Source organism: Salmo salar, chromosome 12 (assembly GCF_965601325.2).
Source record: "Salmo salar chromosome 12, fSalSal1, whole genome shotgun sequence".
NCBI lineage: Eukaryota > Metazoa > Chordata > Actinopteri > Salmoniformes > Salmonidae > Salmo > Salmo salar.
In genome coordinates this window covers 62,412,863-62,438,845 of record NC_138302.1, presented here as the reverse complement: position 1 = coordinate 62,438,845, position 25,983 = coordinate 62,412,863, and the positions used below count along the sequence as shown (strand labels likewise).

The 25,983-nt window shown below is 44.5% G+C and overlaps 2 protein-coding genes across 3 annotated transcripts; one reads left to right on the top strand and one right to left on the bottom strand.

Moving 5' to 3' along the window:
* Positions 1–585: 585 nt before the first annotated feature.
* Positions 586–12,784, top strand: LOC106565401 (uncharacterized). 2 transcript variants are annotated; one of them, XM_014132483.3, is made up of 7 exons: positions 586–633; positions 1,526–3,095; positions 3,419–3,525; positions 3,879–3,998; positions 5,489–5,649; positions 8,548–8,653; positions 10,384–12,784. In XM_014132483.3, the coding sequence occupies exons 2-7, from the start codon at positions 1,791–1,793 to the stop codon at positions 10,703–10,705; spliced, it is 2,121 nt and encodes a 706-aa protein (XP_013987958.1). In that variant the 5' UTR covers positions 586–633; positions 1,526–1,790; the 3' UTR covers positions 10,706–12,784. The 2 variants fall into 2 exon arrangements, with proteins under 2 accessions (XP_013987958.1, XP_013987956.1); XM_014132481.3 differs by having other exon boundaries at positions 588–904.
* Positions 12,785–14,127: 1,343 nt separating this feature from the next.
* inpp (Inositol polyphosphate 1-phosphatase) lies at positions 14,128–19,713 on the bottom strand. The gene is given in 6 exon segments (NM_001165288.1): positions 14,128–14,798; positions 17,104–17,272; positions 17,499–17,705; positions 17,886–17,946; positions 18,108–18,325; positions 19,602–19,713. Coding segments are annotated over 5 exon segments (1,170 nt in total). The 5' UTR covers positions 18,312–18,325; positions 19,602–19,713; the 3' UTR covers positions 14,128–14,269.
* Positions 19,714–25,983: the final 6,270 nt, after the last annotated feature.

Sequence of the window (25,983 nt, the reverse complement as noted above, 5' to 3'; positions counted from 1 at the left end):
TAGGAGTCAATGCATATTATAGCGATCAGCTATGTTTATTTTACTGTAATACAATGTACAGACATTTGTGTAAGGTGCAATGTGTATGTCCAATATGAAATTAGCAGTGACGATGCTGGGGGTGTAAACTCTGTGGAGTTGCTCCTGAGTAGAATGGTGCCCTTTTACTGGGACACAACATACAGGGTTTGGCCCGGTGTAGGCTGTCATTGTAAACAATAATTTCTTAACTGACTTGCCTAGTTAAATAAAGGTACAAAAAAAAAGTGATTTGTAGATCAGTCAGTCGAACAAACCCAATATCTGTGGGGCTTCTCATGGCAAAATTATTTAGCTGAGTCTATCTTTAACAATGTTGTCAATGTAACATTATTTGCTTTAAGGAACTATTTTCATTTTTTTGTTTTGTTTGATTGTTAAACTAAATTCTAAGTCTGTTAACAATTACAAATAAAATTTTACGAATATCGACCAGTGTATTATTTTTTACCATCGTCATTGGCTGACTTTTATTTTGAAGGGAAATGGCCGAGGTCACGGCACGGCCTTATTCTTGCTAGGTCTTGCTTATTCTTTCTCGCGTCTCAGTAGTGGTTTATGTGAGGTGTCTGCTGCCCTCGGAAGTGAAAAATAGTAAGACAAACAGCAAGGACAGCGTTAGCCAAGAACAAGATAATAAAAAATACATCATATCTGCATAAGCAGAACGAAAACACTCTCCTAATACAGGATAAGATTAGTTTCATACACAATTCAATAACTACATTTTCTTTCTACGACCAGAATTTCTGTTTGCCATATTTGGTCAATTTGAGGAGCAAAGCTAACGTTACAGGGCTCGAGTTAGCCACTTCGAAAGGAAGACTACATTTTATCATCTTCCCTTCCTTTACGGAAGAGAAAAGTGAGTTGCGCTGGCTGTCATCTTTCCCAATGTTATTTCAGTCAGTGTAAACATTAAAATAGCTCAAATAATATTATCAATAATCCGCCGTTAAGATTATTTAAATTGCATTAGCTACAGTAGCTAGTTAGCTAAACACGAGCAACTAATAATGTTAGCTAGCTGTTAGTCTTGAGACAGTTGGTCATTTTGCTCGCGACGTTGGCGACATAGCTAATTTGCTAGAACCGAAGATTGCCCCCATTATTCTCTGGAATATTCCATCCTAGTCAGTTATGGTTTTAGAAAGTCATTATATTTCTAGCTAGTGCAACTACTGACAACCAGATAGCTATAGAGTTTGGTTTATATTTTCAAAATGTCGGCGCTGTGAAGCAGCTCGTTGAGTGCTGCGGTCATGCAGCGTGCTATGGAGAATATTGATCAAGGCACACTACAGTAGAAAACATAATTGATAATAACATGTCATTACTTTGACAATAACAATGATGCATGCAGATACTCCATATCCCATTTAATGTCATTTCTTAGTGAGCTTTGCCTTTATATTAGACCCTTTGTTCTAGTGCAAATAAAGGGAAAGTGATACGGCTAATGTTTAAACTTGCTTTCTTTTCACAGGCAATAACCAGATACAAGATGAGGCTAGTCGTGCCCAAGGATTGTAATGATTGATCCGTGATCCAATGCCTTCAAAGTTTCTGTATTGGATAGACTACCGTGGACAATGGCGCCTGCCATTCCAGTATTATTCAGCTGTCCTTATCTGACACTTCAGCCCTGTCAGTGTCAGAGAAGGTGCTGTCAGTGAGAATGGGTCAAGGTCCCTACCTGCCGTGAGATTGGAGACTTTTTTTGGCACTTTAATCAAGAGACAGGGCGGAAGATGGAGAAAGGGGTGGCTGAGAGCGAGATGGAGGAAGAGACATGGACTGTAGAGGCAGCTGAGGAGAGCCCTGAAGAGCTGCCCTCAGGTGTTCCTACCCTCTTGTCTTCCACCTCCATGCCTGACCAGTGGGAAGTCAGAGGAGATGAGGAAAGTCATCAACCAGTTCCCAAAGAGGACATGACAGACTATCTCAAAGCTACCCCTCAGGATATCCCAACTCCAATCAACCAGGACTCAGGAGAAGCAGAGTATTGTGGGATTGCAGAGGCCAAAGAGGATGAAGTCTCTCTGAAACAGGAAGGGGCGGAGCATGTGGTCAGAGAAGGAAATGAGGAGACTGAGGGTGGAGATGAAGACGAGAATGGAGGAGGAGGCCGAAACGAAGTCGGGAGGGAGCCTGGCATGAACGGGGAGTCGGGATGGAAGAGCTCAGGGGCCGGAGGGAGGAAAGGCCGGTTCCGGAACAGCGGAGGAGGAGTGATGGCAGCCTCCGAGCAGAATACCCAGGCTACATCATCATCCTACCTCCCTAAAGGGTCCCTGTCATCGGGCGGTGGGAGGCACAAGCAGGCCCGGAGGCGCAACCACCACCACCATCAGGGCCGGGGCCGGCGGCAGACAGGCACCCAGCTTACCTTGGCCTTCAGGGAGCTGCTGTCAGAGTCGCTCAGTCCCTGGTGCATCTCCTGTATCCACATGGTGGTGGAGCTCATTGTCTCTGTGACCCACCGCTGCGGGGTGGCCGTGGAAGCCGCAGGGGTAGCCCTCTATGACCTCGGCTCACAGCTACTCAACAAGGTCACAGACGTGCCGGGGATGAAGGCGGACGCCCGGCGTGTGCTGGAGAGGGTGAGTTGCGCTGGAACGGTCCTGGTGGATAAGAGTATCCGGTCGATGGAGTGGGTCTGGCAGGCCTCCCTGACCTGCTTCGGACTCCTCTGTGCTGTGGTGCTACTGGGTTCCCAGTGGGCCCGGTTCACGCTCGTCCGGCTGGGTGGGGAGAGGGGCCAGCGGTGGTGGACAGCCGTGCAGGACTCCAAGGTCTGGAGGAGGGTGGCCTCGCTGGTGCAGAGGATCAGCGGCTGGTTCAGGAGGAGGAGAGGCACCACTACCCAGGTGCCCCCTTTCACCCCAGATTCTCCCGGTGGAGCAGTTAGGTACCAGCCTGGGCAGGAGCTGGAGAGACTGCTGGCGCTGGCTCAGGTCCCTGAAGAGGAGCTGGACCCTTTTATAGTGTTGGGGGTGGAGGCCCACGCAACTGAAGCTGAGCTAAAAAGGGCCTACAGACAGTTGGCTGTTCAGGTGAGTGTAAATGAGATGGGCATTACATTTTATGAGTACAGGTGAATGATAAAAATGAGTGGAACTGATCAACTGGCAAGTGTGTAGCCATTATGGTCAAATAATTTCAGCTTTGCCTGTCAGAACACAACCAAAGCATTTTTGCCCTTAGCTCTGCATGGCTGCATGCATCTTTGTTGTTTTATATCCACAATATAAAATGTAATCAGAAAATGACTAGAAGTAGCCAACCTGTTTAGCCTTCCTTAGTTGCTCTAGCTCTTGCATGTTATCTGCACTGCCCCTTACATCTGTCCATCTTTCTCTTTTCCTTCCTCTCTCAGATCCATCCAGACAAGAACAAGCACCCGCGTGCTGGGGAGGCCTTTAAGGTGCTCAGGGCTGCCTGGGACATCGTCAGTAACCCAGAGACACGGAGGGAATACGAGCTGTGAGTAGAAGACACACAAACTACTTGACCAGTACTTAAATCAAATGCCAGAAACTATGATAAAATGACTGCACCTTCAGCAAAAAACATCTGTTAGAATTCAGGCCTCTCACAATAGGTAATGCTTCTTCATCTGAAATTTCTAACTGTGGTCCTTAGCATGGTATAGTCAATCTAAAGGCCTGTGAGATGTTTGGTTTAGTTCCTCAGTAACAGGATACATAGAGAATACGTGCAGTGAGTAGATTACTTAATTCAAATACAAGAAACCGTGATCGAATGACTGCACTGAAAGCCGATGGGATGTTTGGTGTAGTTGATATGGCATTGACTTGTTTGCCTGGTCCTCTCAGGAAGCGCATGGCGCAGACGGAACTCTCCAAGTCGATGAATGAGTTCCTCACCAAACTGCAGGATGACCTGAAGGAAGCTATGAACACCATGATGTGTACGAAGTGTGAGGGTAAACACAGGTACGTCACTCAGACTGAATTAATATCTGTAATATCTAGAAAAAATATCATACATTTACAACCAATACCCTGCAGACTTTTGTGAAAGTGAGGGATTGGAATAGTAATATAATTTACCTACACTGCAGTCTTGTCATTTACAGTATTTACCTAAATGAATATGGTGACTACCGTAATTTCCGGACTATTGAGCGCACCTGAATATAAGCCGCACCCACTGAATAAAAAAAAAAACATAAATAAGCTGCACATGTCTATAAGCCGCAGGTGCCTACCGGTACATTGAAACAATTTAACTTTACACAGGCTTTAACGAAACACGGCTTGTATCAACAATAAATAGGCTTTAACGAATCACGGCTTGTCACAAAAAATACAAAATTAGCAGTAAGCTTTAGTTGTCTTTTTGCACTGAGTCAATTCCTCACGCTGCTGTTTCCAACGTCTTATCATCGACTCATTAAGACCAAGCTCCCGTGCAGCAGCTCTATTTCCTTTTCCAACAGCCAGATCAATCGCCTTCAACTTGAAAGCTGCATCATATGCATTTCTCCGTGTCTTTGCCATGATGAGGGGGACAAAATGACTACCGTAATCAGAATGATGGGAAGTTTGAGAGCGCTCGATTTAATCTAAACAGTAAACAAAAAGGTTGTTTGACCTTAACCCGTTGGCAATTTCATTGGTCTAATGAAAGCTTCATGCCGCCAAATAACTGAGCACGTCACAGAATGTGTTTTTTTGGATAAAAAAAATTTGAAAGCGGGAAAAATCCATATATTAGCCGGGTCATTGTTTAAGCCGCGAGGTTCAAAGCCTGGGAAAAAAGTTGCGGCTTATAGTCCGGAATTTACGGTAGGCTTTAACGAAACACGGCTTGTAACAAAAAAAGAAATAATTTGCAGTGAACAATAGCCTACCAAGAAAGTCATTGCTCCAGACCAAGCTCCCGTGCAGCAGCTCTATTTCCTTTTCCAACAGCCAGATCAATTGCCTTCAACTTGAAAGCTGCATCATATGCATTTCTCTGTGTCTTTGCCATGATGAGGGTGACAAAATGACTACCGTAATCAGAATATTGGGAAGTTTGAGCGCGCTCGATTTAATCTAAACAGTAAACAAAAAGGTTGTTTGACCTTAACCCGTTCGGCAATTTCATTGGTCTAATGAAAGCTTCATGCCGGCAAAAAACTGAGCACGTCACAGAATGTGTTTATTTTTTATTTTTTGAAAGCGGGAAAAATCCATATATTAGCCGCGTCATTGTTTAAGCCGCGAGGTTCAAAACGTGGGAAAAAAGTAGCAGCTTTTAGTCCGGAAATTACGGTACTCCCAATCACTCAAATTGTATTTATACATTTTGCTTGCTATGAAACCTTTATTACAGAAAGAAAACACAAGCATTGGCCAGACAGAAAGAGCATCCCATTCTGCATGGTTTAGTTTACGTTGCTGACTCCTCCCTCCCTGATTACTCCCTGTGTGTGCAGGAGGTTTGAGATGGACCGGGAGCCTGCTGAGGCACGGTTCTGTGCAGAGTGTAACAGACGCCACAGCGCCGAAGAGGGAGACCTGTGGGCCGAGTCCAGCCTCCTAGGCTTACGCATCACCTACTTCGCCTGCATGGATGGCAAGGTCTACGACATCACAGGTACTGGATTGACTATGGCTGTATTCACGAGCGTCAAAACTGTAATGCATTGTGGGTCAATTTTGACTGACTGCTCTACAAATAATAATGAGTAGTTATTTATAATGCAAGGTGATTTGTAGATCAGTAAGTCTGCAATCGCCAACTGCAATGCGGTCGATGTCGAACAAGCCATTGTGGTGTAATGACACCCACATGGATAGTTAGGCTCTCATCGATGCTAATGCCATACCCTTTTATGTATTGACTTAAAGATGCACTATGCAGAAATCGCTCCGGCATTTCCTGGTTGCAAACATTTTAATAGTTCGGCTAATTTCAGTTTGAGACAAAATAAGCAAGTATAGTGTAGAAAAAGAAACATTGTACCATCTAAACTGTGAAATATATTTTCAATAATAGTTGATGAATTTATGTGCCAGACCATGCCTGCGTGAATGTTTATTGGTCAGTAGTGGCCATGTTGTTTGAGTTGCTAGACCATGTTGTTTGAGAGAGCTTAGTGATTGGTCATTCGGTGCCAGAAGAGTAGCGTCTTAAGTGTTTTTCACAAAATTCAAAATGGCGGAAAATCCATCATGGCGGACCTTAAGGGTCCTTGAGGCAAATTTGTTCCTTGTGAGGGGAGGGACCTAAGTACCAAATGTCAGGAGTCTAAGACACACGGTAAAGGGGTGTGACCTTCTTTAAAAGTTTGCATTTTCAATCGCTTGTTATAGTGCCACCGTGTAGCCATTTGGAATGGCATCGCATGAATGGGTGTGGCGCTTGGCTCTTTACGATCTTGCAAAGTTGCACCCTCCTGGGCCTTACATCTCACAAGAATTAGCATTTTTTTCACCAAATCGCCAGAAGGAGAAAAATAATAAACGGCAACAAATACAATAGGGGTTTGACCCAGCTTCACTGCTTGAATAGGGTTTCACCCAGCTTCACTGCTTGAATAGGGGTTTGACCCAGCTTCACTGCTTGAATAGGGGTTTGACCCAGCTTCACTGCTTGAATAGGGGTTTGACCCAGCTTCACTGCTTGAATAGGGGTTTGACCCAGCTTCACTGCTTGAATAGGGGTTTCACCCAGCTTCACTGCTTGAATAGGGGTTTCACCCAGCTTCACTGCTTGAATAGGGGTTTTACCCAGCTTCACTGCTTGAATAGGGGTTTCACCCAGCTTCACTGCTTGAATAGGGGTTTCACCCAGCTTCACTGCTTGAATAGGGGTTTCACCCAGCTTCACTGCTTGAATAGGGGTTTACCCAGCTTCACTGCTTGAATAGGGGTTTTACCCAGCTTCACTGCTTGAATAGGGGTTTCACCCAGCTTCACTGCTTGAATAGGGGTTTCACCCAGCTTCACTGCTTGAATAGGGGTTTGACCCAGCTTCACTGCTTGAATAGGGGTTTCACCCAGCTTCACTGCTTGAATAGGGGTTTCACCCAGCTTCACTGCTTGAATAGGGGTTTGACCCAGCTTCACTGCTTGAATAGGGGTTTGACCCAGCTTCACTGCTTGAATAGGGGTTTGACCCAGCTTCACTGCTTGAATAGGGGTTTGACCCCGCTTCACTGCTTGAATAGGGGTTTGACCCAGCTTCACTGCTTGAATAGGGGTTTGACCCAGCTTCACTGCTTGAATAGGGGTTTGACCCAGCTTCACTGCTTGAATAGGGGTTTGACCCAGCTTCACTGCTTGAATAGTGGTTTGACCCAGCTTCACTGCTTGAATAGGGGTTTTACCCAGCTTCACTGCTTGAATAGGGGTTTCACCCAGCTTCACTGCTTGAATAGGGGTTTACCCAGCTTCACTGCTTGAATAGGTGTTTGACCCAGCTTCACTGCTTGAATAGGGGTTTTACCCAGCTTCACTGCTTGAATAGGGGTTTGACCCAGCTTCACTGCTTGAATAGGGGTTTCACCCAGCTTCACTGCTTGAATAGGGTTTTACCCAGCTTCACTGCTTGAATAGGGGTTTCCCAGCTTCACTGCTTGAATAGGGGTTTCACCCAGCTTCACTGCTTGAATAGGGGTTTCACCCAGCTTCACTGCTTGAATAGGGGTTTGACCCAGCTTCACTGCTTGAATAGGGGTTTCACCCAGCTTCACTGCTTGAATAGGGGTTTGACCCAGCTTCACTGCTTGAATAGGGGTTTGACCCAGCTTCACTGCTTGAATAGGGGTTTGACCCAGCTTCACTGCTTGAATAGGGGTTTCACCCAGCTTCACTGCTTGAATAGGGGTTTTACCCAGCTTCACTGCTTGAATAGGGGTTTGACCCAGCTTCACTGCTTGAATAGGGGTTTGACCCAGCTTCACTGCTTGAATAGGGGTTTGACCCAGCTTCACTGCTTGAATAGGGGTTTGACCCAGCTTCACTGCTTGAATAGGGGTTTGACCCAGCTTCACTGCTTGAATAGGGGTTTGACCCAGCTTCACTGCTTGAATAGGGGTTTCACCCAGCTTCACTGCTTGAATAGGGGTTTGACCCAGCTTCACTGCTTGAATAGGGGTTTCACCCAGCTTCACTGCTTGAATAGGGGTTTGACCCAGCTTCACTGCTTGAATAGGGGTTTGACCCAGCTTCACTGCTTGAATAGGGGTTTCACCCAGCTTCACTGCTTGAATAGGGATTTCACCCAGCTTCACTGCTTGAACCTCTAACAAGCCAACTGACAGGCTCAAAAGCTCTACAACTAAATTCAATTCTAAGCTACCAAATAATGTTAGGTTTCAAGTTATTGTCACGTGCACAAGTACAGTGAAATGCCTTTTCTTGCAAGCGCGTTCCCGACAATGCAGTAATAAAGACACCTAAAGTCAGACAGACTGTTTCTCCTCCTAGCCGCTTGCTTCAGTATTGTCACATTGATTAATTTGTCACCTTCTCCGCTCTCACCTTTCAGAGTGGGCCGGGTGCCAGAGGATAGGCATCTCTCCAGACACACACCGCGTGCCCTATCACATCTCCTTCGGCTCCAAGAACAACAGTAGCTCCACGCAGCGCCACAGGTTTGTCCCAGGGCAATGAGGGTTGCGTTCCAATAATCTCATCTTCCTCCTGAAGTCTGCACTCTTTAACTACTTCACACAAATGTAAAAGCATTGGATTGGTGTAGGCATGGGCTAGAAAAGTGGTCCCCAACTTTCTTTTTTTTTTTACATTAACATTAACCTAATAAAAACAGTTCTGTAGAGTTAGGTTTGTGCAGTAGGCCAAATACATTATCACAGCAAATTGACTATATTCCTGGCCTGCCAATATTGTTCTTCTCAGACCATATTATATATCAAAACTCAAGCTTTGATAACAAAATAGATCAGTTGGTGTAGCACTTGCAATGCACAGCTGAGCATAAATTGAAATAATTTGCTAATAATTATCAATTTTATTTTACTGGACTGATGGTACCTGCATCTGATGGTTGTGCTTTCAGGACAACTGGGAACTCTGGAAAAAAGAGGTCAAAGATGCCCGAGTTTCTGAGGATGACCGTTCAAAACGATTTTTCCCAGTCGGATCTCGTTTTTCCAGAGTTCGCAGTTGTCTTGAACACACTGAAGGCTGAGATTCCCGAGTTCCCAGTTGTTTTGAACACGGCATTAGTCTAAGCGGAGGGAGGGAGAGTGCAGCAGAGGGACCGCCTCTCATGGTCCCTGCTCTTTCAATTCCTTTCCTCCGGTGAGACTGACCAGAGAGGGGACACAGTCTTCCTATGACCAGAGAAAGTGAAATACTCTTTGATATTAAAATAGACGTGACGAGCTGCTAATAATAATAAAAGCGCAGGGCTATCGATACACTTGGCTACTCATTCATTGCAGCTGCAGCACCAGGGGAAGTAGAGAGAAGAGCATTTTGTAATAGTGTTGAATAAAAAGTGTTGACAGTGCTGAATAAAATATAGACATGAACTCACTCATAAGAACAGCAGCTCTTTGATGTATTCGTTGACAGCCTCTCTCTGGTCATGGTTTTAAAAGTTATGAAATTTCAAGTAGACTAGTATTAAACATTGCTGTGGCGGGGGTCGTGGACGCTGTAGGTAGGCACAGTGATTTGAGCTATCTGATTGGCCAGTACAGTAGGCATACTAGATTTAGCCACAGATCTGCCGGGTAGACAGTTTGTCTTTTCAGACAAATGAAATGGTTATAAATGGGAACACTTTGCCTACCCGGTGTGCAGGGCTTCTGAATAAAGTGCACCTATCGCCAACAGCGCAACACAAAAAAATAAAATAAAAAGGAGCTCAAGCCTTTAATCGTTGGCTTTTCTACAGAAATGTTTGGTGATCAACTAGTCGATTGCAATCGACCGGTTGGTGACCACTGGGCTGAAGGGAGTTTCCATATACCAGTCATTTTCTTTCAAATACATTAAGGGAAGTGAACAAGTGCATGCTTTGGGAGAAAGGAGAGATTATTGGGACACAACCGAGGTGTTATGTGATCGACCGCTCTAAATGAGCACACGCTGTGGTCAGTGCAGGTGCTTGTGCAACTATCTCATTGTGACTTGCATCAGAGTTAAATATAGGCTAGATTAAAATAGAATGAATGTAATAGAATGAAAGGCCACCCAAGGCTCTGATGAAGCCTGTTTGTCCCGTGAATAAAACTCAGATCTATGTAAACGGTGAGTGCTCCTATTTCTTTATTTTCTTGGAGTCACCTGTTGAAGTGTCCTGAGGTAAAGAATGTTTTTAGAATGAATGTTACTCTCCTCCCATGCTTTCCAGGACACCTGCAGGCCCAGAGCACCCTCCTCCAGGCCCGACCAACTCCGCTGACCTGCAGGACTTCTTCAACCGCATCTTCCAAGGGGGACCTCCCCCCGACATGGCTGCCAACGGGGGTTTCTTCCCCTCAGGACCGCCCCCCCACCAACCCTCTGGTGCTGGACCGGGACCTAGTGGACCTTTCTCCCCTCCTCCACCACAGACTGGCTTCTTCATGCCTCCTGGAGGGTCCCGGCCGGAGCCCAGTGAGACGTGGGCGGATAGCGGAGGCAAGCCTCCACCCCGCAGGAGGAGAAAGGTCCGCAAGCCCTTCCAGAGGTGAGAGCGGCCGTTGTTGTGACGTGTCATCGTAGCAACACGGGGACACTCAACACACGGCCATGTCTGTCGACGAGCCTGGACCTCCCCCTACTGTACATAAGTTGAAGGGTCAGTCAAACTCAGGAAGATTCACACGGGTCAGGGGCTGCCTCATGTATCAAAGACTGGCAATACAGAGGCCATGAGCCAGAGGTTAGAGTCTGGACCATGTAGAAGAAGGAACTAACTCAGAGTTGAAGTATATTTGGGGTTAGGAGGTGACAGTCTTTTTGCTTCTCCCCCTCACATTGTTTTTTTTCTCTTGAAACAGCTGTAGCCATGCCACTGATTATCACAAGCCTATTGCTAACAATGCAAACATTTCCTTAGGTCTTACTTCCCTCCACAATCCTGCATCATTACATGCCATTGGACGCTTATATTCTTGACACGTTTGTAATTATTTTTTTAAACAAAAAAGGTAATCTATTCTTGCTTCAGGTCTTGGCGCAGACTGTGAAACTGTGTGTGTTAGTGTGAGAGGGGACAGGGCTGGAAGAAGCCAATCACAATTTATGAATTGCTGGATCGAACGGCTCAAGCTACATCTTGCTTTGACACACCCATCCTTCCGCCCGTTGCCTTCTTTGATCAATTGTTATCTGGTTAGATTATCATTTGAGCAACTGATTTTCTGCCATTTTTATTACTTTTAATGAAGTTAGAGTGAACGTTTGCATAGTTGTGACATTTTGTCACTATTGGAAAGTAAGTTGGTGTGTGAAAGTTCTCTCTGCCAAACATAGATATCAACTCTGTCTAGAGTACAGTGAATACTTTAGTCTATCTCTCAACAAATTGAATCCCACGTAGAAGCACTATGATGAGGCATCAGACTTAAGCAGGTTCACATTAAAATCAAGACTGTTATATTGTGAGAGTCAAGGACCTAGGCTATTTACTGCTTTCAGTCCCTAAGTATTGGTGTTATTGTCTGGACGGCATCCTATGGATCAAGAAAAGGCTAGTTTCAGCTCCTAATTGCATTTCAGCACCCTTTAAAGATTGGAGGTGACAAAGTTTCCATTGAGAACACAATGACTGTGCAGTGTAAAAGATTAGCTATCAGAGGCTACTCTTTGACATTTACTTTCCAACAGTTTAAAGGTTGATTGAAAGACAGGGGAGCTGAATGTCAACACTAAGAGTTCTATTACCACCACATTTTATTTCAAAGAAAAGCTACCACTGCCTTCGCTTTCACCCCACGCTCAGACAGTATACTCCAGATTGAAGAGGGATAGAGCGAACAGAATTCAGATCTCTAACAATATGTCTCATTATGGCAAATCATTGTATTTTTCCTGTGGAGATGGCGTATTGGAAATAAATGTGGTAAAAGTTGGTCAAATTCCTCTTAAATGTTAAGAGGTCTGGGGCAATATGAATCAAGCTTCCTCAGAGTAGGATCAGGCCTGTCCATGAAAAGGCTAAACTGATCCTAGATCAGTGCTGCTACTCTGAGACGCTTAATGAATACGGGCCCTGGTATCAGTTCCATTAGCCTCTTGTTGGTTGTACCTTTGATTTGTGTCATTCTGTGGATGTTGGGAGATTAAGTGGTGCCTAAGGTCCCTTGTTGCACATGTTTATTTGCTCTCTTTAAAGTGAAAAAAGCTGAATGCAATTGGCCACTTAAATGGAGGTATTATAGGAGGTTTAATTTAATCTCAGTTTTAGGCTGAATTGCTTGTGCTGTCAATTTATGTTTTAGATACCCTAGTTGACTTGAGAATGTATGGCTTAAGTAGCAGCCTAAAACGGCAAGTCAACTAACGGCTCCCAGCGTGGAAAAAGAGCCAAGATCCCAGATTAATTTTTGTTTTTCCCATGATATTTTAAAACAGTATATGCAACAAAAAAAAGATTGCAAAAAATATGACAATCGGCGTTAAATGTGCATTTTTTAAATTTATTTTGGGGGTAGGAAAGTGTGAGTTTGCTGGCAAGAGTTTATTGCAATTGTGAAACATCACTGTTCAGTTGATTTTAGCTTTTTTCTGGATTTCATAGTAAAGTTGATTTCCTACAGACGGATGAATGGGCTTTCATTGTTTGTTTTGTGAATTACGTGGATTGAATTGTCTTAAAGTTACAAGACAGGAGAATTCTGTGTCATTCCAATGGAGCAGAAACCAGGGGACCTGGTAATGGCCCTTCTGGAGCACACTCATTCATTTAAAATGTACACTAGATCCCACCCATCTTTATACACAAGTGGTGTGGTCCACAACACAACTTGCTGGTCCTTTAGGATGGCTCTGTTTTTCTGATGGACGACCATAGAGACAGCCGGGACAGTAACATTTAGGGCTGGATTCAATCCATATCACCGAAGTTCAGCACTATAGTGCACTTGAAATTGAAAGGTTTTTACCGATTGAGCCGACATATGCAGCGTTTACTGTGAATGCAGTCTCCGCTAATGCAGGAACATTGCCTTTAAATGTAAATTGGTGTACAACGTGGCTCTTCAGCGCTATGGATTGAATCCAGCTCTTCGTAATGACTACACCTTTGGACAGTATTCCACTAGCCTCCGGGGTGTGTCAATGAAGTGGTGCAGGTGATGGTGGAAAATAATCTCCTCCACAGGTTGACTTCTATTGAACAAACCTGATCCCATAAGAGCAAAACCGTTGTGAACCTCATGACCTGGTTTACCCGATTTCTACATTAGCTCCAGAAAGCCACCGGGCATCGCTACGTGACAGTTCTTCCCCATTCCTTCAAAGGGGTTTAATCCTTCATTTACAGTAAACCAAAAATTAAACGGGCACCTCATGTCTTTTTCCTCCTCTGACCTGACTTATCCTAAGTCATACAGCTAGCGCTAAGGAAACAGTGTAGAACACACCTCTCTTCCATAAAAGGCCTTTTCTGGGCCGCTGCAGATTCCCAGAAGCCAGCTTATTTGAGTCTTCTCCGCTATCGCCTCACACACCATTAGTGCTTCTGTCAAAAGGGAGACACTTGGGATATTTACTAAACGCCTCCCTGTCCCACTACTTCACAACTTCAACTGGGTCATCAAGAGATTCTCTGGTAGGTCCAGCAGAGATCCTTAACGAATTAAAAGGGTTATTTCCATTAGCCACATTTTGGTGTGACAGACTGTTTCATGAACCATGCCTGTTCCCATTCTTACCTGTATCTTTCAATTCTGATTATCTTGCTTTGGAATATAAGTGGGATACTTAAACAGCACTCAGGTCTTCCCTGAAGTTTGATTTGCCACCAACACACTTCTTGACAATGAGAGAACCAGTAACTGTAAAGAGACCTTCCATTTAGGTATAGCTTAATCTTTTACAAAACACATTTAAACATACCAACTACTGTAGTTAGTTTAATAACATGTTTATATTCCTTCATATATTTACTTTTGCAAATATATAGCTGTTAAACATAACTTGGACAGCATAGTCAATAGAAAAACACCACTGACCCTCCAAAAATAGAATATTAAGCAGCACGACCCTATAAGCAATGATACTTGTGCCCACCATCATCAGCTACTCTTCCTTTAAAACTTGCCCTTCAGTTCCCCAATAACCCTATGGAGAATTTGACAGTTGAGATAGGCCACCAGGCCCCCCTGGTTGGCCCAGTGGTCTGCTCCAGTGCTCTCTGTGTGGGGTTGGTGGTAGGTCAGTTCCCCCTGGTCCTGGTGCCCCCCCTGACAGTGGCTGGAGCCAGAGGAGTGGAGGCACTCTTTAAGGTCCACCATCCCCCCACCCAGTGCACGGAGCAGGGCATGGGGGCCGCAGGAGTCCCACTTGAAGGTGCTGCCCTCTGAGAGGACGTAGACGTCAGCCAGGCCCAGGATCACACACAGGATCTTGTATCCGGCCCCCGAGGCATACATCAGCCTGTCAGGCCCGCACAGAGGGGCCAAAGCCTCTTTCACTGTCTGCTTCTCACTGGAGCTCATCACCACTGAGAGCCCTGGTCCTCCCGCTGCTGTCGTCTCTGCAGGTCTGTCTTTAGGTCTGAGCACTGAGCAGGCTTTGATGTTCCCACATGACACACCCCAGAAATGCTTCCCCTTCCAGCTGCAACAAATATGTACATCACATCAAACATGTTATTGACAAAGGCAGCTTTGTTGGTGAGAACTGAGCATGTTATTTCTGTGTCTGACAGGTTTAATTATAATTCAATTCAGTAAGTGGATTGAAAATCGTCACTGAAAATAAAAACATTCCAATACTTAAATTGGTAACAATTAGTTATTTGAATCAACTGAACTGAAATAGCATTGACCATAACCCAGGGGCCTCATAACAATTGAGTAAATTTCACACTAAATATTTGCGTGCAACATTTCTGAAAAGACTAAGTCAAAACATATTGAGATTTATAAACTTGCCGCATGCCATACTTGCACATATTTCCCATTATAAATCAGACTAGTCGTAAACTGTGCGCATCGTGAACAAGCATTATAATTCCGCCTGGAAAATGCACATCATTTAGCTTTTATGGTGAAAATAACCCCCTAATTTTCTGTTTTGATGTGGAACTTTTGAAATTAGGCCACAGCAGTTTCTAAAAGATAAAGCCATGTCAAATTAGATCTGTTCTCAGAGGTGTTGCTACATTTTCCCCCCAGTGATTTTGCTGTAGCAAAGGAAAGGAGTGACTATGTCTGAAATAAAAAAAACTGACAAATTGTTGTGGAGTTTGCAGAACATTTTATTTAGTAATGTTTTGCAATTACTTTTCCCCCCAACCTAAATATGATGCACTTCCCGCGAATTCTGAAACATTGTCGATGCCCACTTCAAACATTTCAAATTACAAGGTGAACTGTCAATTCTACTGTTATGTTTTAATTTTAACCGCGCTCCGGATCGGATCATATGGAGCAAAATATTTGAAATACCTTATTTACTACTGTGAATTTGGTCAGATTAAATGAGAGATGGGACGAATTGTATCCTAATTTGTTGAATAGGCTTCTTCGGGAATTTGAAACCATCACAGTCAGAAAAGGTCCGGAATTTATTCTGAAATGATCAGGAAATAGATTCCTATTACTATATATTTTTTAGATTGCAAAAATAAAATAAATAGATCTTCGCTCTTCTCATTAACGAACGTTTTGGGGTATATTTTGTACATACGCAGCGTTTATAAATGAGGCCCCTGGTGTCAGAACTGATTGCTGTTCTGGTTCTATAGCAGGGATCTCCAACCTTTTCTAGCGTGAGAGCTACTTAAAAAAATGTTTTACCTGTTGTGAGCTATAATTTTTTTTTTTTATGCTTTCAAATAGGCACATTCTTCTCTTCTCTACCATGCAACTCATCCCTGGTTACTGTGGTTGATAAACAGTATTCTGCATGACAGGCCCCATGAAATTAAATTCAGTTCGCTCTGTTTTATTTTTTTCTGGTTTGGGATATTTTTTAAATGTTTATAGACTTAATATTACAATTATTCATAGAGCATCAACGAAAATGGATGTCCATATAAATGCTTAAATCACATCAGAACACAATTTCTGGAAGATTAAAAACGAACACATTTAAATGTTTGTGTAATTCCCCTTTAATTGCACATCTGGCAAAAGAGGAATGTGTCAATGTAGCAATGTTTCTGCTGCTAGGCCTACTGTAATGGCGGAGTTTCCAAAACAATGGCCACCCAATTGATACAAACAATTATCATTTATAGTTCTGTCAGGTAGGCCGGGCGCATGTTCGCTGACACAGTCGCCAGTTGTACAGTGGTTCCTCCGACACATTGGTGCGGCTGGCTTCAGGGTTAAACGAGCAGTGTGTCAAGAAGCAGTGCGGCTTGGCAGGGTTGTGTTTCGGAGGACGCATGGCTCTCGACCTTAGCCTCTCCCGAGTCCGTACTGGAGTTGCAGCGATGGGACAAGACTGTAACTACCAATTGGATATCATGAAATTGGGGAGAAAAAGGGGTATAAAAAAATAACAATAGTTCTGTCAGGTAAGCCTACTTTGCAGTTAATATTTAATTGAGATGATTTTTGGGGAAAGTCTTTCTGTCTACCCACAAAACGGTTATCATTAGCTTTGCTAACTGGCTACATATGGAGTGATTGACAAATGCACATACCATACAGACAGACAGGGCCATATTGCTGGAAATGAATTTGCAAGTATTGTGTTACGTTTGGCTTTTTAAGCCAATAGTGGCTAACCAGAGTTGGGATAACGTCAATGTGGCTTTGATTTGATAGTAGCAGGGAGCTTTGTTTTTATGACATTGCGATGGAAGGATGCATGTACTTTTAGAATTGATTGGCGAGCTACTCATAAGTGGGCTGCGAGCTACTGGTAGCTTGTGATCTACCTGTTGGAGACCCCTGTTCTAGAGTCTCACCCTGTTGGGTCTTTGTGGTTGAAGGGCTGGTTGATGACCCCCATGACGGGTTCCCCAGTAGCGCGGAGGTAAACCCCGATCAGGACCAGGGCACACTGCAGACCTGACGGACAGAGACGCCCCTCCGCCGCCGCCTCCTCACGACCTTCAATGTATTGGCTGGTGGCATCTGAACGACAACCAAACCGATAGGAACAACGTACATACAATGCCATGCTTATAACAGTGTTAAAGGACAAGGAAAAATCTCTCCCATGGCGTTGGTGTAGTAATTACACCATACAATACAAGTGGATCTGCTCAGTGCTAAACATTATCCATCATTTCCATTCATGTATATCTACGGAGATAAAACAAATCTTGTTTTTAAATTGTGACTCTAGGTCAGGTGTTACCGATGGGGTCGATCCAGATGCCCAGGTCAGAGGGGCTGAGGGGTATGTGGAGGTCGTCTGTCCCCGTGTCAGTGAGTGTGAGCTTAGCGTCCTGGTGAATGGCATGCGCCAGGAGAGTCGCCGCCGTCTGGTCCCCATCCAGCACTGTGGCCAGCAGGGCTGCGGTCTCCTTCTCCGTCCCACACACTGTGACTATCACACTCTCCCCTGGGACGCACGCATGAACACACACAGTCAACAGGTCTAGTGTTATTAAAAAGTACATGTTGCATTGTATATGTTGCTCTTATACCCATGTTATAACACTTATTAGTCATGTACCTGCATTGTATTAACATATTGTTACATAGTAATAAGTGTTACTGAACTGTGGGTGTTATTACCAACCTAGTCCATTCTCAAACTTGTTAGACTCCTCTCCATGTATATGGTCAATCATTTCAGGAAACTAAGGTAAAACAGGATAAAACGAGTAGAGGGTTAAGATTGCCAAAAACATTTGATTATACTAGAGAGGGATATGCCACAAATCCTCCAGAGGCTTGCCTGGAAATATTTCAAACATGAAACCTCATCATGATAACATGAGAAGTGTTTTGGTTCCTGTACCTGAGCTCCAACATCATGGCGGATCATCTCTTGGATCACAACATCAGCCAGCGTCTTGAAGTCCTGGACAAACTTCTTGTTCTTATCCACTCCAGTCTTCTCCTGGACCAGCAGCTGGAAGAGAGGGGCTTCTTTCCTGCACACGCGGGCCACATTGGCCGCCTTCTCTGCCACACGCAGCAGCAGCTTCAGCAGATCAGCCATACTTGACACCTAACCTGAGAGATAGAGAGAGACAGAGAGAGATGGTCAACACCTTTAATACCTGTGTAGGCTAGCAGGGCCTTCGATAGTACCTTAGATATGGGGTCAGAGATAGTGGTGGTTTGTTTCCCCCAGCAAATTGTGCTGTGAGTGGCTGACCTAAGGAGTTACAAAATGTCCTCCAGATAAAAGGGACAATGATTAGCCACAGCCTTGTAGGCCATAGCTTCTCTCAATGGGGAAAGGATCTTGAAGATGTCAAAGACAAACTCTGTAGAGGTTGTAAAGAAGCAATTAACTGGGGAGGTCTGCTCTGATATTGAGAGTTCATTAATGTATGTGGCCTGCCTCTGAGTGCATGCCTAATTATAGCTTCTGTAATAATGAAACTAGGACATCTCTACATAAGTGAGAGCAAAGAAAAAGAATGACCCGCATTCAATAGCCTGTTTTATAAAACCATGCACTCTCTATCCACATGCAAATAAGTCCAGTAGCCTAAAACTGATATTTCTGTTTGCTCCTTATTGTCAAAGTGAAAAGTATGGCACTTATGGAATTTGGGCAAGTTGAGTCAGCTGTGTGGTTGCCCCATTGGACAGGTGATTTAAAAAAAACTGAATACAGCCAAAGTTTTACTCTGGTTATGGTACTGCAAACACGTGATGTTTTAAGACAAAATATTAACATTAAAATATAATATTGTAATTCTGTAAGAGTTAAACTGATTAGAGTCTTCTTCAAATACGACAATAGTTCACTGTCAAGAATAGGCAACTGACACAGGGGAAACAATATTTTTATGTCACTTCGATACAGAAGTTACTTTTTCGTAGCAGGTTAGGAGAACATGCAGCAGGTGAGGAGAATTGACGTAGCAGGTTATGAGACTGAGGTTAAGGTTAGGAAAAGGGTTAGGGGAAATGCTTTCTTAACCTGCTATGTAAATAAATCACTTTTTATCGAAGTGGCGTGAAAAGAGTGTGTCCCATTGACACAGAGAACAGTGACACAGAACAGGAAAGCAAGCACGACCAGGCATATAAATGCTTAATCATTTCCAATTCAAATATTGCGGCCAACCAATCCAGAATATAGGCAACTCTACGTGCGCATATTTCACGCCTTTTTAGTTGATTACAGTAGTGAAAAAAACCTAACCCACTCGCCACTTGAGTAGGCTATTTGAGCAACATGGACCTAGAAATGAAGTTACCGTGTTTATATAAACAAGCCATCAACAGTGAACGCTACCTTATATAAAAACATTGCAATTTATTTTACTCTTACCGGGAAATGTTCCGGCTGATTCGTATTAGGGTATTTTCTCGTCTAGCGCCCTTCAAAGCTGACCCGTCACGATCCAATCTGCTTAATGTTTCCTGTGTCAATGCAGGCTAAGGATGTTTCTGAATGGGCGTAATGCCGTGTGCTAGTCTACAGTCGGCTACAATAAAACAAATAGGCTACGGGCGACAATTCAATCTCGGGATATAATTTCCCTACTCCAGGAACGTAGTTTCCTGTTCTTGTTTGATTACGTCGGTGCGGATGTTTTTGCGTATCGGAAGGGCGGACGGAGGTGATTTTCCACTGAGCTCGCGAAGGCTTTTCCATCGCAGCCGACGTGGGCGGAGGTTAGAATAATGTAGTACTGTAGCCTGACTACTAGTGTGTGAAGTCGTATGATCTTGCTGCAATATGTCTACACGTGCTACGTTAGTTTAGCAACAATGTGACAATTTGAACTGCACCAGTTCTAGACCTAGACCCTACGCCCTATTAAGTAGGCCTATGAATTATTTTCAATTAAAAACGATTCTACATCCCTCAATACATTTCTCTTTACATAGAAAGGTGAAGGGAGAAGACAGCTATGCAACACAGCATTTAAAGTGTTGAATAAAAGCCTATTCTTCTCCCCATCGGCACATCAATTATATATACTCAATCCAAGGCAGATATGACCTAAACAAATCTAATCCTATGTGCATTTGTCATTTGACATGAACACAACAGTAAGAGAATCCCAGTAAGTGAAGCAATGGAAGAGGAAATGGTTTTAGTGGCACCCTATTGCCTCTATTACCACCAGAAGCATACATTATCATACTGCATACATCAATCATTACTGTAGTAGGCCTGCATGGAGAATAGCAAGCTATTCCCTTTACAGTGCAATACTTTTGACCAGGGCCTATATGACCAAAGGCCATAAAAGTAGTGCAATATAAAGAGGGTGTCGTTTGGGATATTGCCACTGTCTGGCTGACTGATAAGAGCTTTCATGGGATTGATCAATACAGTTTAGCTGTTCAGAGCACTAAGAGACAAGGCTGAAAAACACAACCACTGGACAATGGCTATGTTCCAAATGACTTATTCCCTACAGTGCCTTCAGAAAAAATATTCACACCCCAGGACTTCTTCCACATTTTGTTTTGTTACAAAGTGGGATTAAAATTGATTTAATTGTAAAAAGAATTGTCAACGATCTACACCAAATACTGTGTAATGTTAAAGTGGAAGAAAAATTAAAACAGTTGTAAAACATTTTTGAAAAATAAACACTAATATACATACCTTTGGCAGCGATTACAGCTGTGAGTATTTTTTAGGTAAGTCTCTAAGAACTTTCCACACCTGGATTGTGAAACATTTGCTCATTATTCTTTTAATATTCTTCAAGCTCTGTCAATTTGGTTGTTGATCATTGCTAGACAACGATTTTCAGGTCTTGCCATAGATTTTCAAGTAGATTTAAGTCAAAACTGTAACTCTGCCACTCATGAACATTCACTGTCTTCTTGGTAAGCAACTCCAGTGTAGATCTGGCCTTGTGTTTTAGGTTATTGTCCTGCTGAAAGGTGAATTAATCTCCCAGTGTCAGGTGGAAAGCAGTCTGAATCAGGGTTTCCTCTAGGATTATGCCTGTGCTTAGCTCTACCCCATTTCTTTTTTATCCTTAAAAACTCCCCTGGCCTTAACGATTACAAGCACACCCATAACGTGATGCAGCCACCACCATGCTTGAAAATATGGAGAGTTGTACTCAGTAATGTGTTGTATTGGATTTGCCCCGAACATAACACTTTGTTTTCAGGACAAAAAGTGAATTGCTTTGCCACATTTTTTGCAGTATTACTTTAGTGCCTTGTTGCAAAACAGGATGCAGGTTTTCAAATATTTATTATTCTGCACAGGCTTCCTCCTTTTCAATCTGTCAATTATGTTAGTATTTTGGAGTAACTACAATGTTGTTGATCTATCTTCAGTTTTCTCCTATCACAGCCATTAAACTCTGTAACTGCTTTAAAGTCACCATTGGCCTCATGGTGAAATCCCTGAGCGGTTTCCTTCCTCTCCAGCAACTGAGTTAGGAAGGATGCCTGGATCTTTGTAGTGAATGGGTGTATTAATACACCATCCAAAGTGTAATTAATGATTTCACCATGTTCAAAAGGATATTCAATGTCTTATTTGTATCTTTTTATCTACCAATAGGTCCCCTTCTTTGCGAGGCATTGGACGACTTCCCTGGTCTTTATGGTTGAATTTGTATTTGAAATTCACTGCTCGACTGAGGGACCTTACATATAATTGTATGTGTGCATTACAGAGATGAAGTAGTCATTCAAAAATAAAGTTAAACATTATTATTGCACACAGAATAAGTCCATACAACTTATATGACTTGTTAAGCAAATGTATACTCCTGAATTTATTTAGGCTTGCCATAACAAAGGGGTTGAATACTTATTGACTCAAGACATTTCAGCTTTTCATTTGTAATAAATAAAAATGTCTAAAAACATAATTCTGCTTTGACATTATGGAGTATTGTGTGTAGGCCGGTGACACAAAATCTCAATGTAATCCATTTTAAATTCAGGCTGTAACACAAAAAAAGTGGAAAAAGTCAAGGGCTGTGAATACTTTCTGAAGGAACTGTATATAGTGCACCACTTTTGACCAGAGCCCTATGGACCTAGGTCAGAAAAGTGCACTGTAAAGGGAGTATGATGTCATTTGGGATGCAATCAAGGAGTGTCTCAGGCTTAGAGCATCAGTTTGTCATTAGCCTACCAAGCCTCACAATACAGCGAAAGACGGTTGGGTTCTGTCTTCAAATGCAGGTAATATAATAAAGCAAATAATTGAGCAGTATTTATTGCATTTGTGTGGAATTGTTTGTGTAGTTAATTGAGGAAAATCATTTTGGTGTTGTATTGTCCCACGCCTCAAGTGTCTTTCTGTAGTTATCAATGTAATTTTGTATTTTACATCTTGTCAATCTATGGTCAGTTGATCTGAATGAGCTTTTTTCCATTTATAAGACGATAAGGCAAACACAATGTAGACCTATTTGAGCATTGAGTTTAGCTAAGGAGCGATGAGCAACATGAAAACATGTACAATGATATCATAGGCTATAATACTATACAGTTCTAAATATGCCTCATGTCACGGTTGTGTGGAGAGACGGACCAAGGCGCAGCGTGCTTTGAGTTCCATATCTTTATTTATGTGAAAACGTACAAAAAGGAAACAAACAACGAACCGTAACATAAGAGGTGCAGCATGCACTAACTCAAAATAAGATCCCACAAAAACCAGTGGGGAAATGGCTGCCTAAATATGATCCCCAATCAGAGACAACGATAAACAGCTGCCTCTGATTGGGAACCATACCAGGCCAACATAGACATAAAACAACCGAGATAACCCACCTTAGTCACACCCTGACCTAACCAACATAGAGAATAAAAGGCTCTCTATGGTCAGGGCGTGACAGTACCCCCCCCCCCCCCAAAGGTGCGGACTCTGGCCGCAAAACCTGACTCTATAGGGGAGTGTCCGGGTGGGCATCTAGCGTCGGTGGCGGCTCCAGTGCGGGGCGAAGTACCCACTCCGCTCGTGGATCCGCCAGCATCGGTGGCAGCTCTGGTGCGGGACTTTGGCCCCGCCCAGAGCACGGGTCCGGCCATGGAGCCGGGTAGAACGCCGTGCCCGGACTTGGCCTCGGTGCAGAGGAAGGCTCCGGCCATGGTGCGGGACTGGACACCGTGCCTGGACTGGGCACCGGTGCAGAGGGAGGCTCCTGCCCTGGAGCGGGACTGGACGCCGTGCCTGGACTGGGCACTGGCGCAAAGGAAGGCTCCGGCCTTGGAGCTGGACTGAATGCCGTGCCTGGACTGGGCACCGGCGAGGAGGAAGGCTCCGGCCATGGAGCTGGACTGGGTGCCGTGCCTGGAAGCTCCGGACCGTTGACCCCCGCTGGAGGCTCTGGAACGTTGACCGTCGCAGGGGGTTCCGGACTGTGGACCACTGGGGACCACCGCCGGAAGCTCCGGACCGCCGCCGGAAGCTCTGGACCGCCGCCGGAAGTTCTGGACTGGGGACCGCCGCCAGAAGCTCCTGCCCTGGAGCAGGACTGTACGCCTTCCCTGGAAGCTCCGGACCATTGACCCCCGCTGGAGGCTCCGGAACGTTGACCGTCGCAGGGGGTTCCGGACTGTGGACCGTCGCAGGGGGTTCCGGACTGTGGACCGTCGCAGGGGGTTCCGGACTGGGGACCGCCGCAGGGGGTTCCGGACTGGGGACCGCCGCCGGCAGCTCCGGACCGCCGCCGGAAGCTCCGGACTGGGGACCGCCGCCGGCAGCTCCGGACTGCGGACCACCGCCGGCAGCTCTGGACCGCCGCCGGAAGCTCCGGACCGTCACCAGAGGCTCCGGACTGGGGACCGTCGCCAGAGGCTCCGGACTGGTGACACGCACTTCAGGGCGAGTGCGAGGAGCAGGCACAGGACGTACCGGACTGGGGAGGCGCACTGGAGGCCTGCTGCGTGGGGCTGGCACAGGTTGCACCGGACTGGTGACACGCACTTCAGGGTGAGTGCGAGGAGGGGACACAGGACGTACCGAACTGGGGAGGCACACTGGAGGCCTGATGCGTGGGACCGGCACAGATTGCACCGGGCTGGTGACACGCTCCTCCAAACGCCTGCGTTGCCGCATACTCCTCGCCAACTCCATTCTCCGGTATCCCTCCTCGCACTGTTCCATTGACTCCCAGGCGGGCTTTGGCACTCTCCCTGGGTCGACCGACCATCTCTCTATCTCCTCCCAGGTTGTCACTGGCTCACTCCCCGGCTCCGGCGACCACCCCGTGTGCCCCCCTCCCCCAAAATCAATTATTCGAGCTGTCTTTTGGGCTGTCTTTGTGGCCGCGAACCCCGGCGTCATCGCTGTCCTCCCTTCTCTCCTTGCGTCTGCTTCCACGGCAGGCTTTCGTGTCCTGACATGATTTCCTCCCAAGTCCAGGATGTCTTCTCCTCCTTTATCTCCTCGTAAGTCCAGGAGGCCATCTCCTCCTGGGCACGCTACTTGGTCCTGTTGTGGTGGGATCTTCTGTCATGGTTGTGTGGAGAGACAGACCAAGGCGCAGCGTGCTCTGAGTTCCACATCTTTATTTATGTGAGAACGTACAAAAACTTTTGACCAGAGCACTATGGACCTAGGTCAAAAAAGTGCACTATAAAGGGAATATGATGTCATTTGGGACGCAATCAAGGAGTGTCTCAGGCTTAGAGCATCAGTTTGTCATTAGCCTACCAAGCCTCACAATACAGCGAAAGACGGTTGGGATCTGTCTTCAAATGCAGGTAATATAATAAAGCAAATAATTGAGCAGTAATTATTGCATTTGCGTGGAATTGTAAGTGTAGTTTGTTGAGGAAAATCATTTTGGTGTTGTATTGTCCCACGCCTCAAGTGTCTTTCTGTAGTTATCAATGTAATTTTGTATTTTACATCTTGTCAATCTATGGTCAGTTGATCTGAATGAGCTTTTTTCCATTTATAAGACGATAAGGCAAACACAATGTAGACCTATTTGAGCATTGAGTTTAGCTAAGGAGCGATGAGCAATATGAAAGCATGTACAATGAAATCATAGGCTATAATACTATACAGTTCTAAATATGCCTCATGTCACGGTTGTGTGGAGAGACGGACCAAGGCGCAGCGTGCTCTGAGCCATACCAGGCCAACATAGACATAAAACAACCTAGATAACCCACCCTAGTCACACCCTGACCTAACCAACATAGAGAATAAAAGGCTCTCTATGGTCAGGGCGTGACACCTCATAAGACCGGTGATGTTACTAATCTTATAGGGAGTGTCTAAGAAACTAGTAAAAAAAAGTGGTAATTCAAATACTTTATATTTAATTCCAATTTACTTAAATAATATTGAAATATATATATACTGCTCAAAAAAATAAAGGGAACACTTAAACAACACATCCTAGACCTGAATGAAAGAAATAATCGTATTAAATACTTTTTCCTTTACATAGTTGAATGTGCTGACAACAAAATCACACAAAAATAATCAATGGAAATCCAATTTATCAACCCATGGAGGTCTGGATTTGGAGTCACACTCAAAATTAAAGTGGAAAACCACACTACAGGCTGATCCAACTTTGATGTAATGTCCTTAAAACAAGTCAAAATTAGGCTCAGTAGTGTGTATGGCCTCCACGTGCCTGTATGACCTCCCTACAATGCATGGGCATGCTCCTGATGAGGTGGCGGATGGTCTCCTGAGGGATCTCCTCACCGACCTGGACTAAAGCATCCGCCAACTCCTGGACAGTCTGTGG

What these genes read in the sequence shown, in the direction of transcription:
- LOC106565401 (XM_014132483.3), top strand. Translation starts at nt 1,791, where the DNA reads ATGGAGAAAGGGGTGGCTGAGAGCGAGATGGAGGAAGAGACATGGACT. An exon ending in ACAGACAGTTGGCTGTTCAG is followed by an intron (nt 3,096 to 3,418) that starts GTGAGTGTAAAT and finishes TTCCTCTCTCAG; the next exon opens with ATCCATCCAGACAAGAACAA. An exon ending in AGCTCCACGCAGCGCCACAG is followed by an intron (nt 8,654 to 10,383) that starts GTTTGTCCCAGG and finishes CATGCTTTCCAG; the next exon opens with GACACCTGCAGGCCCAGAGC.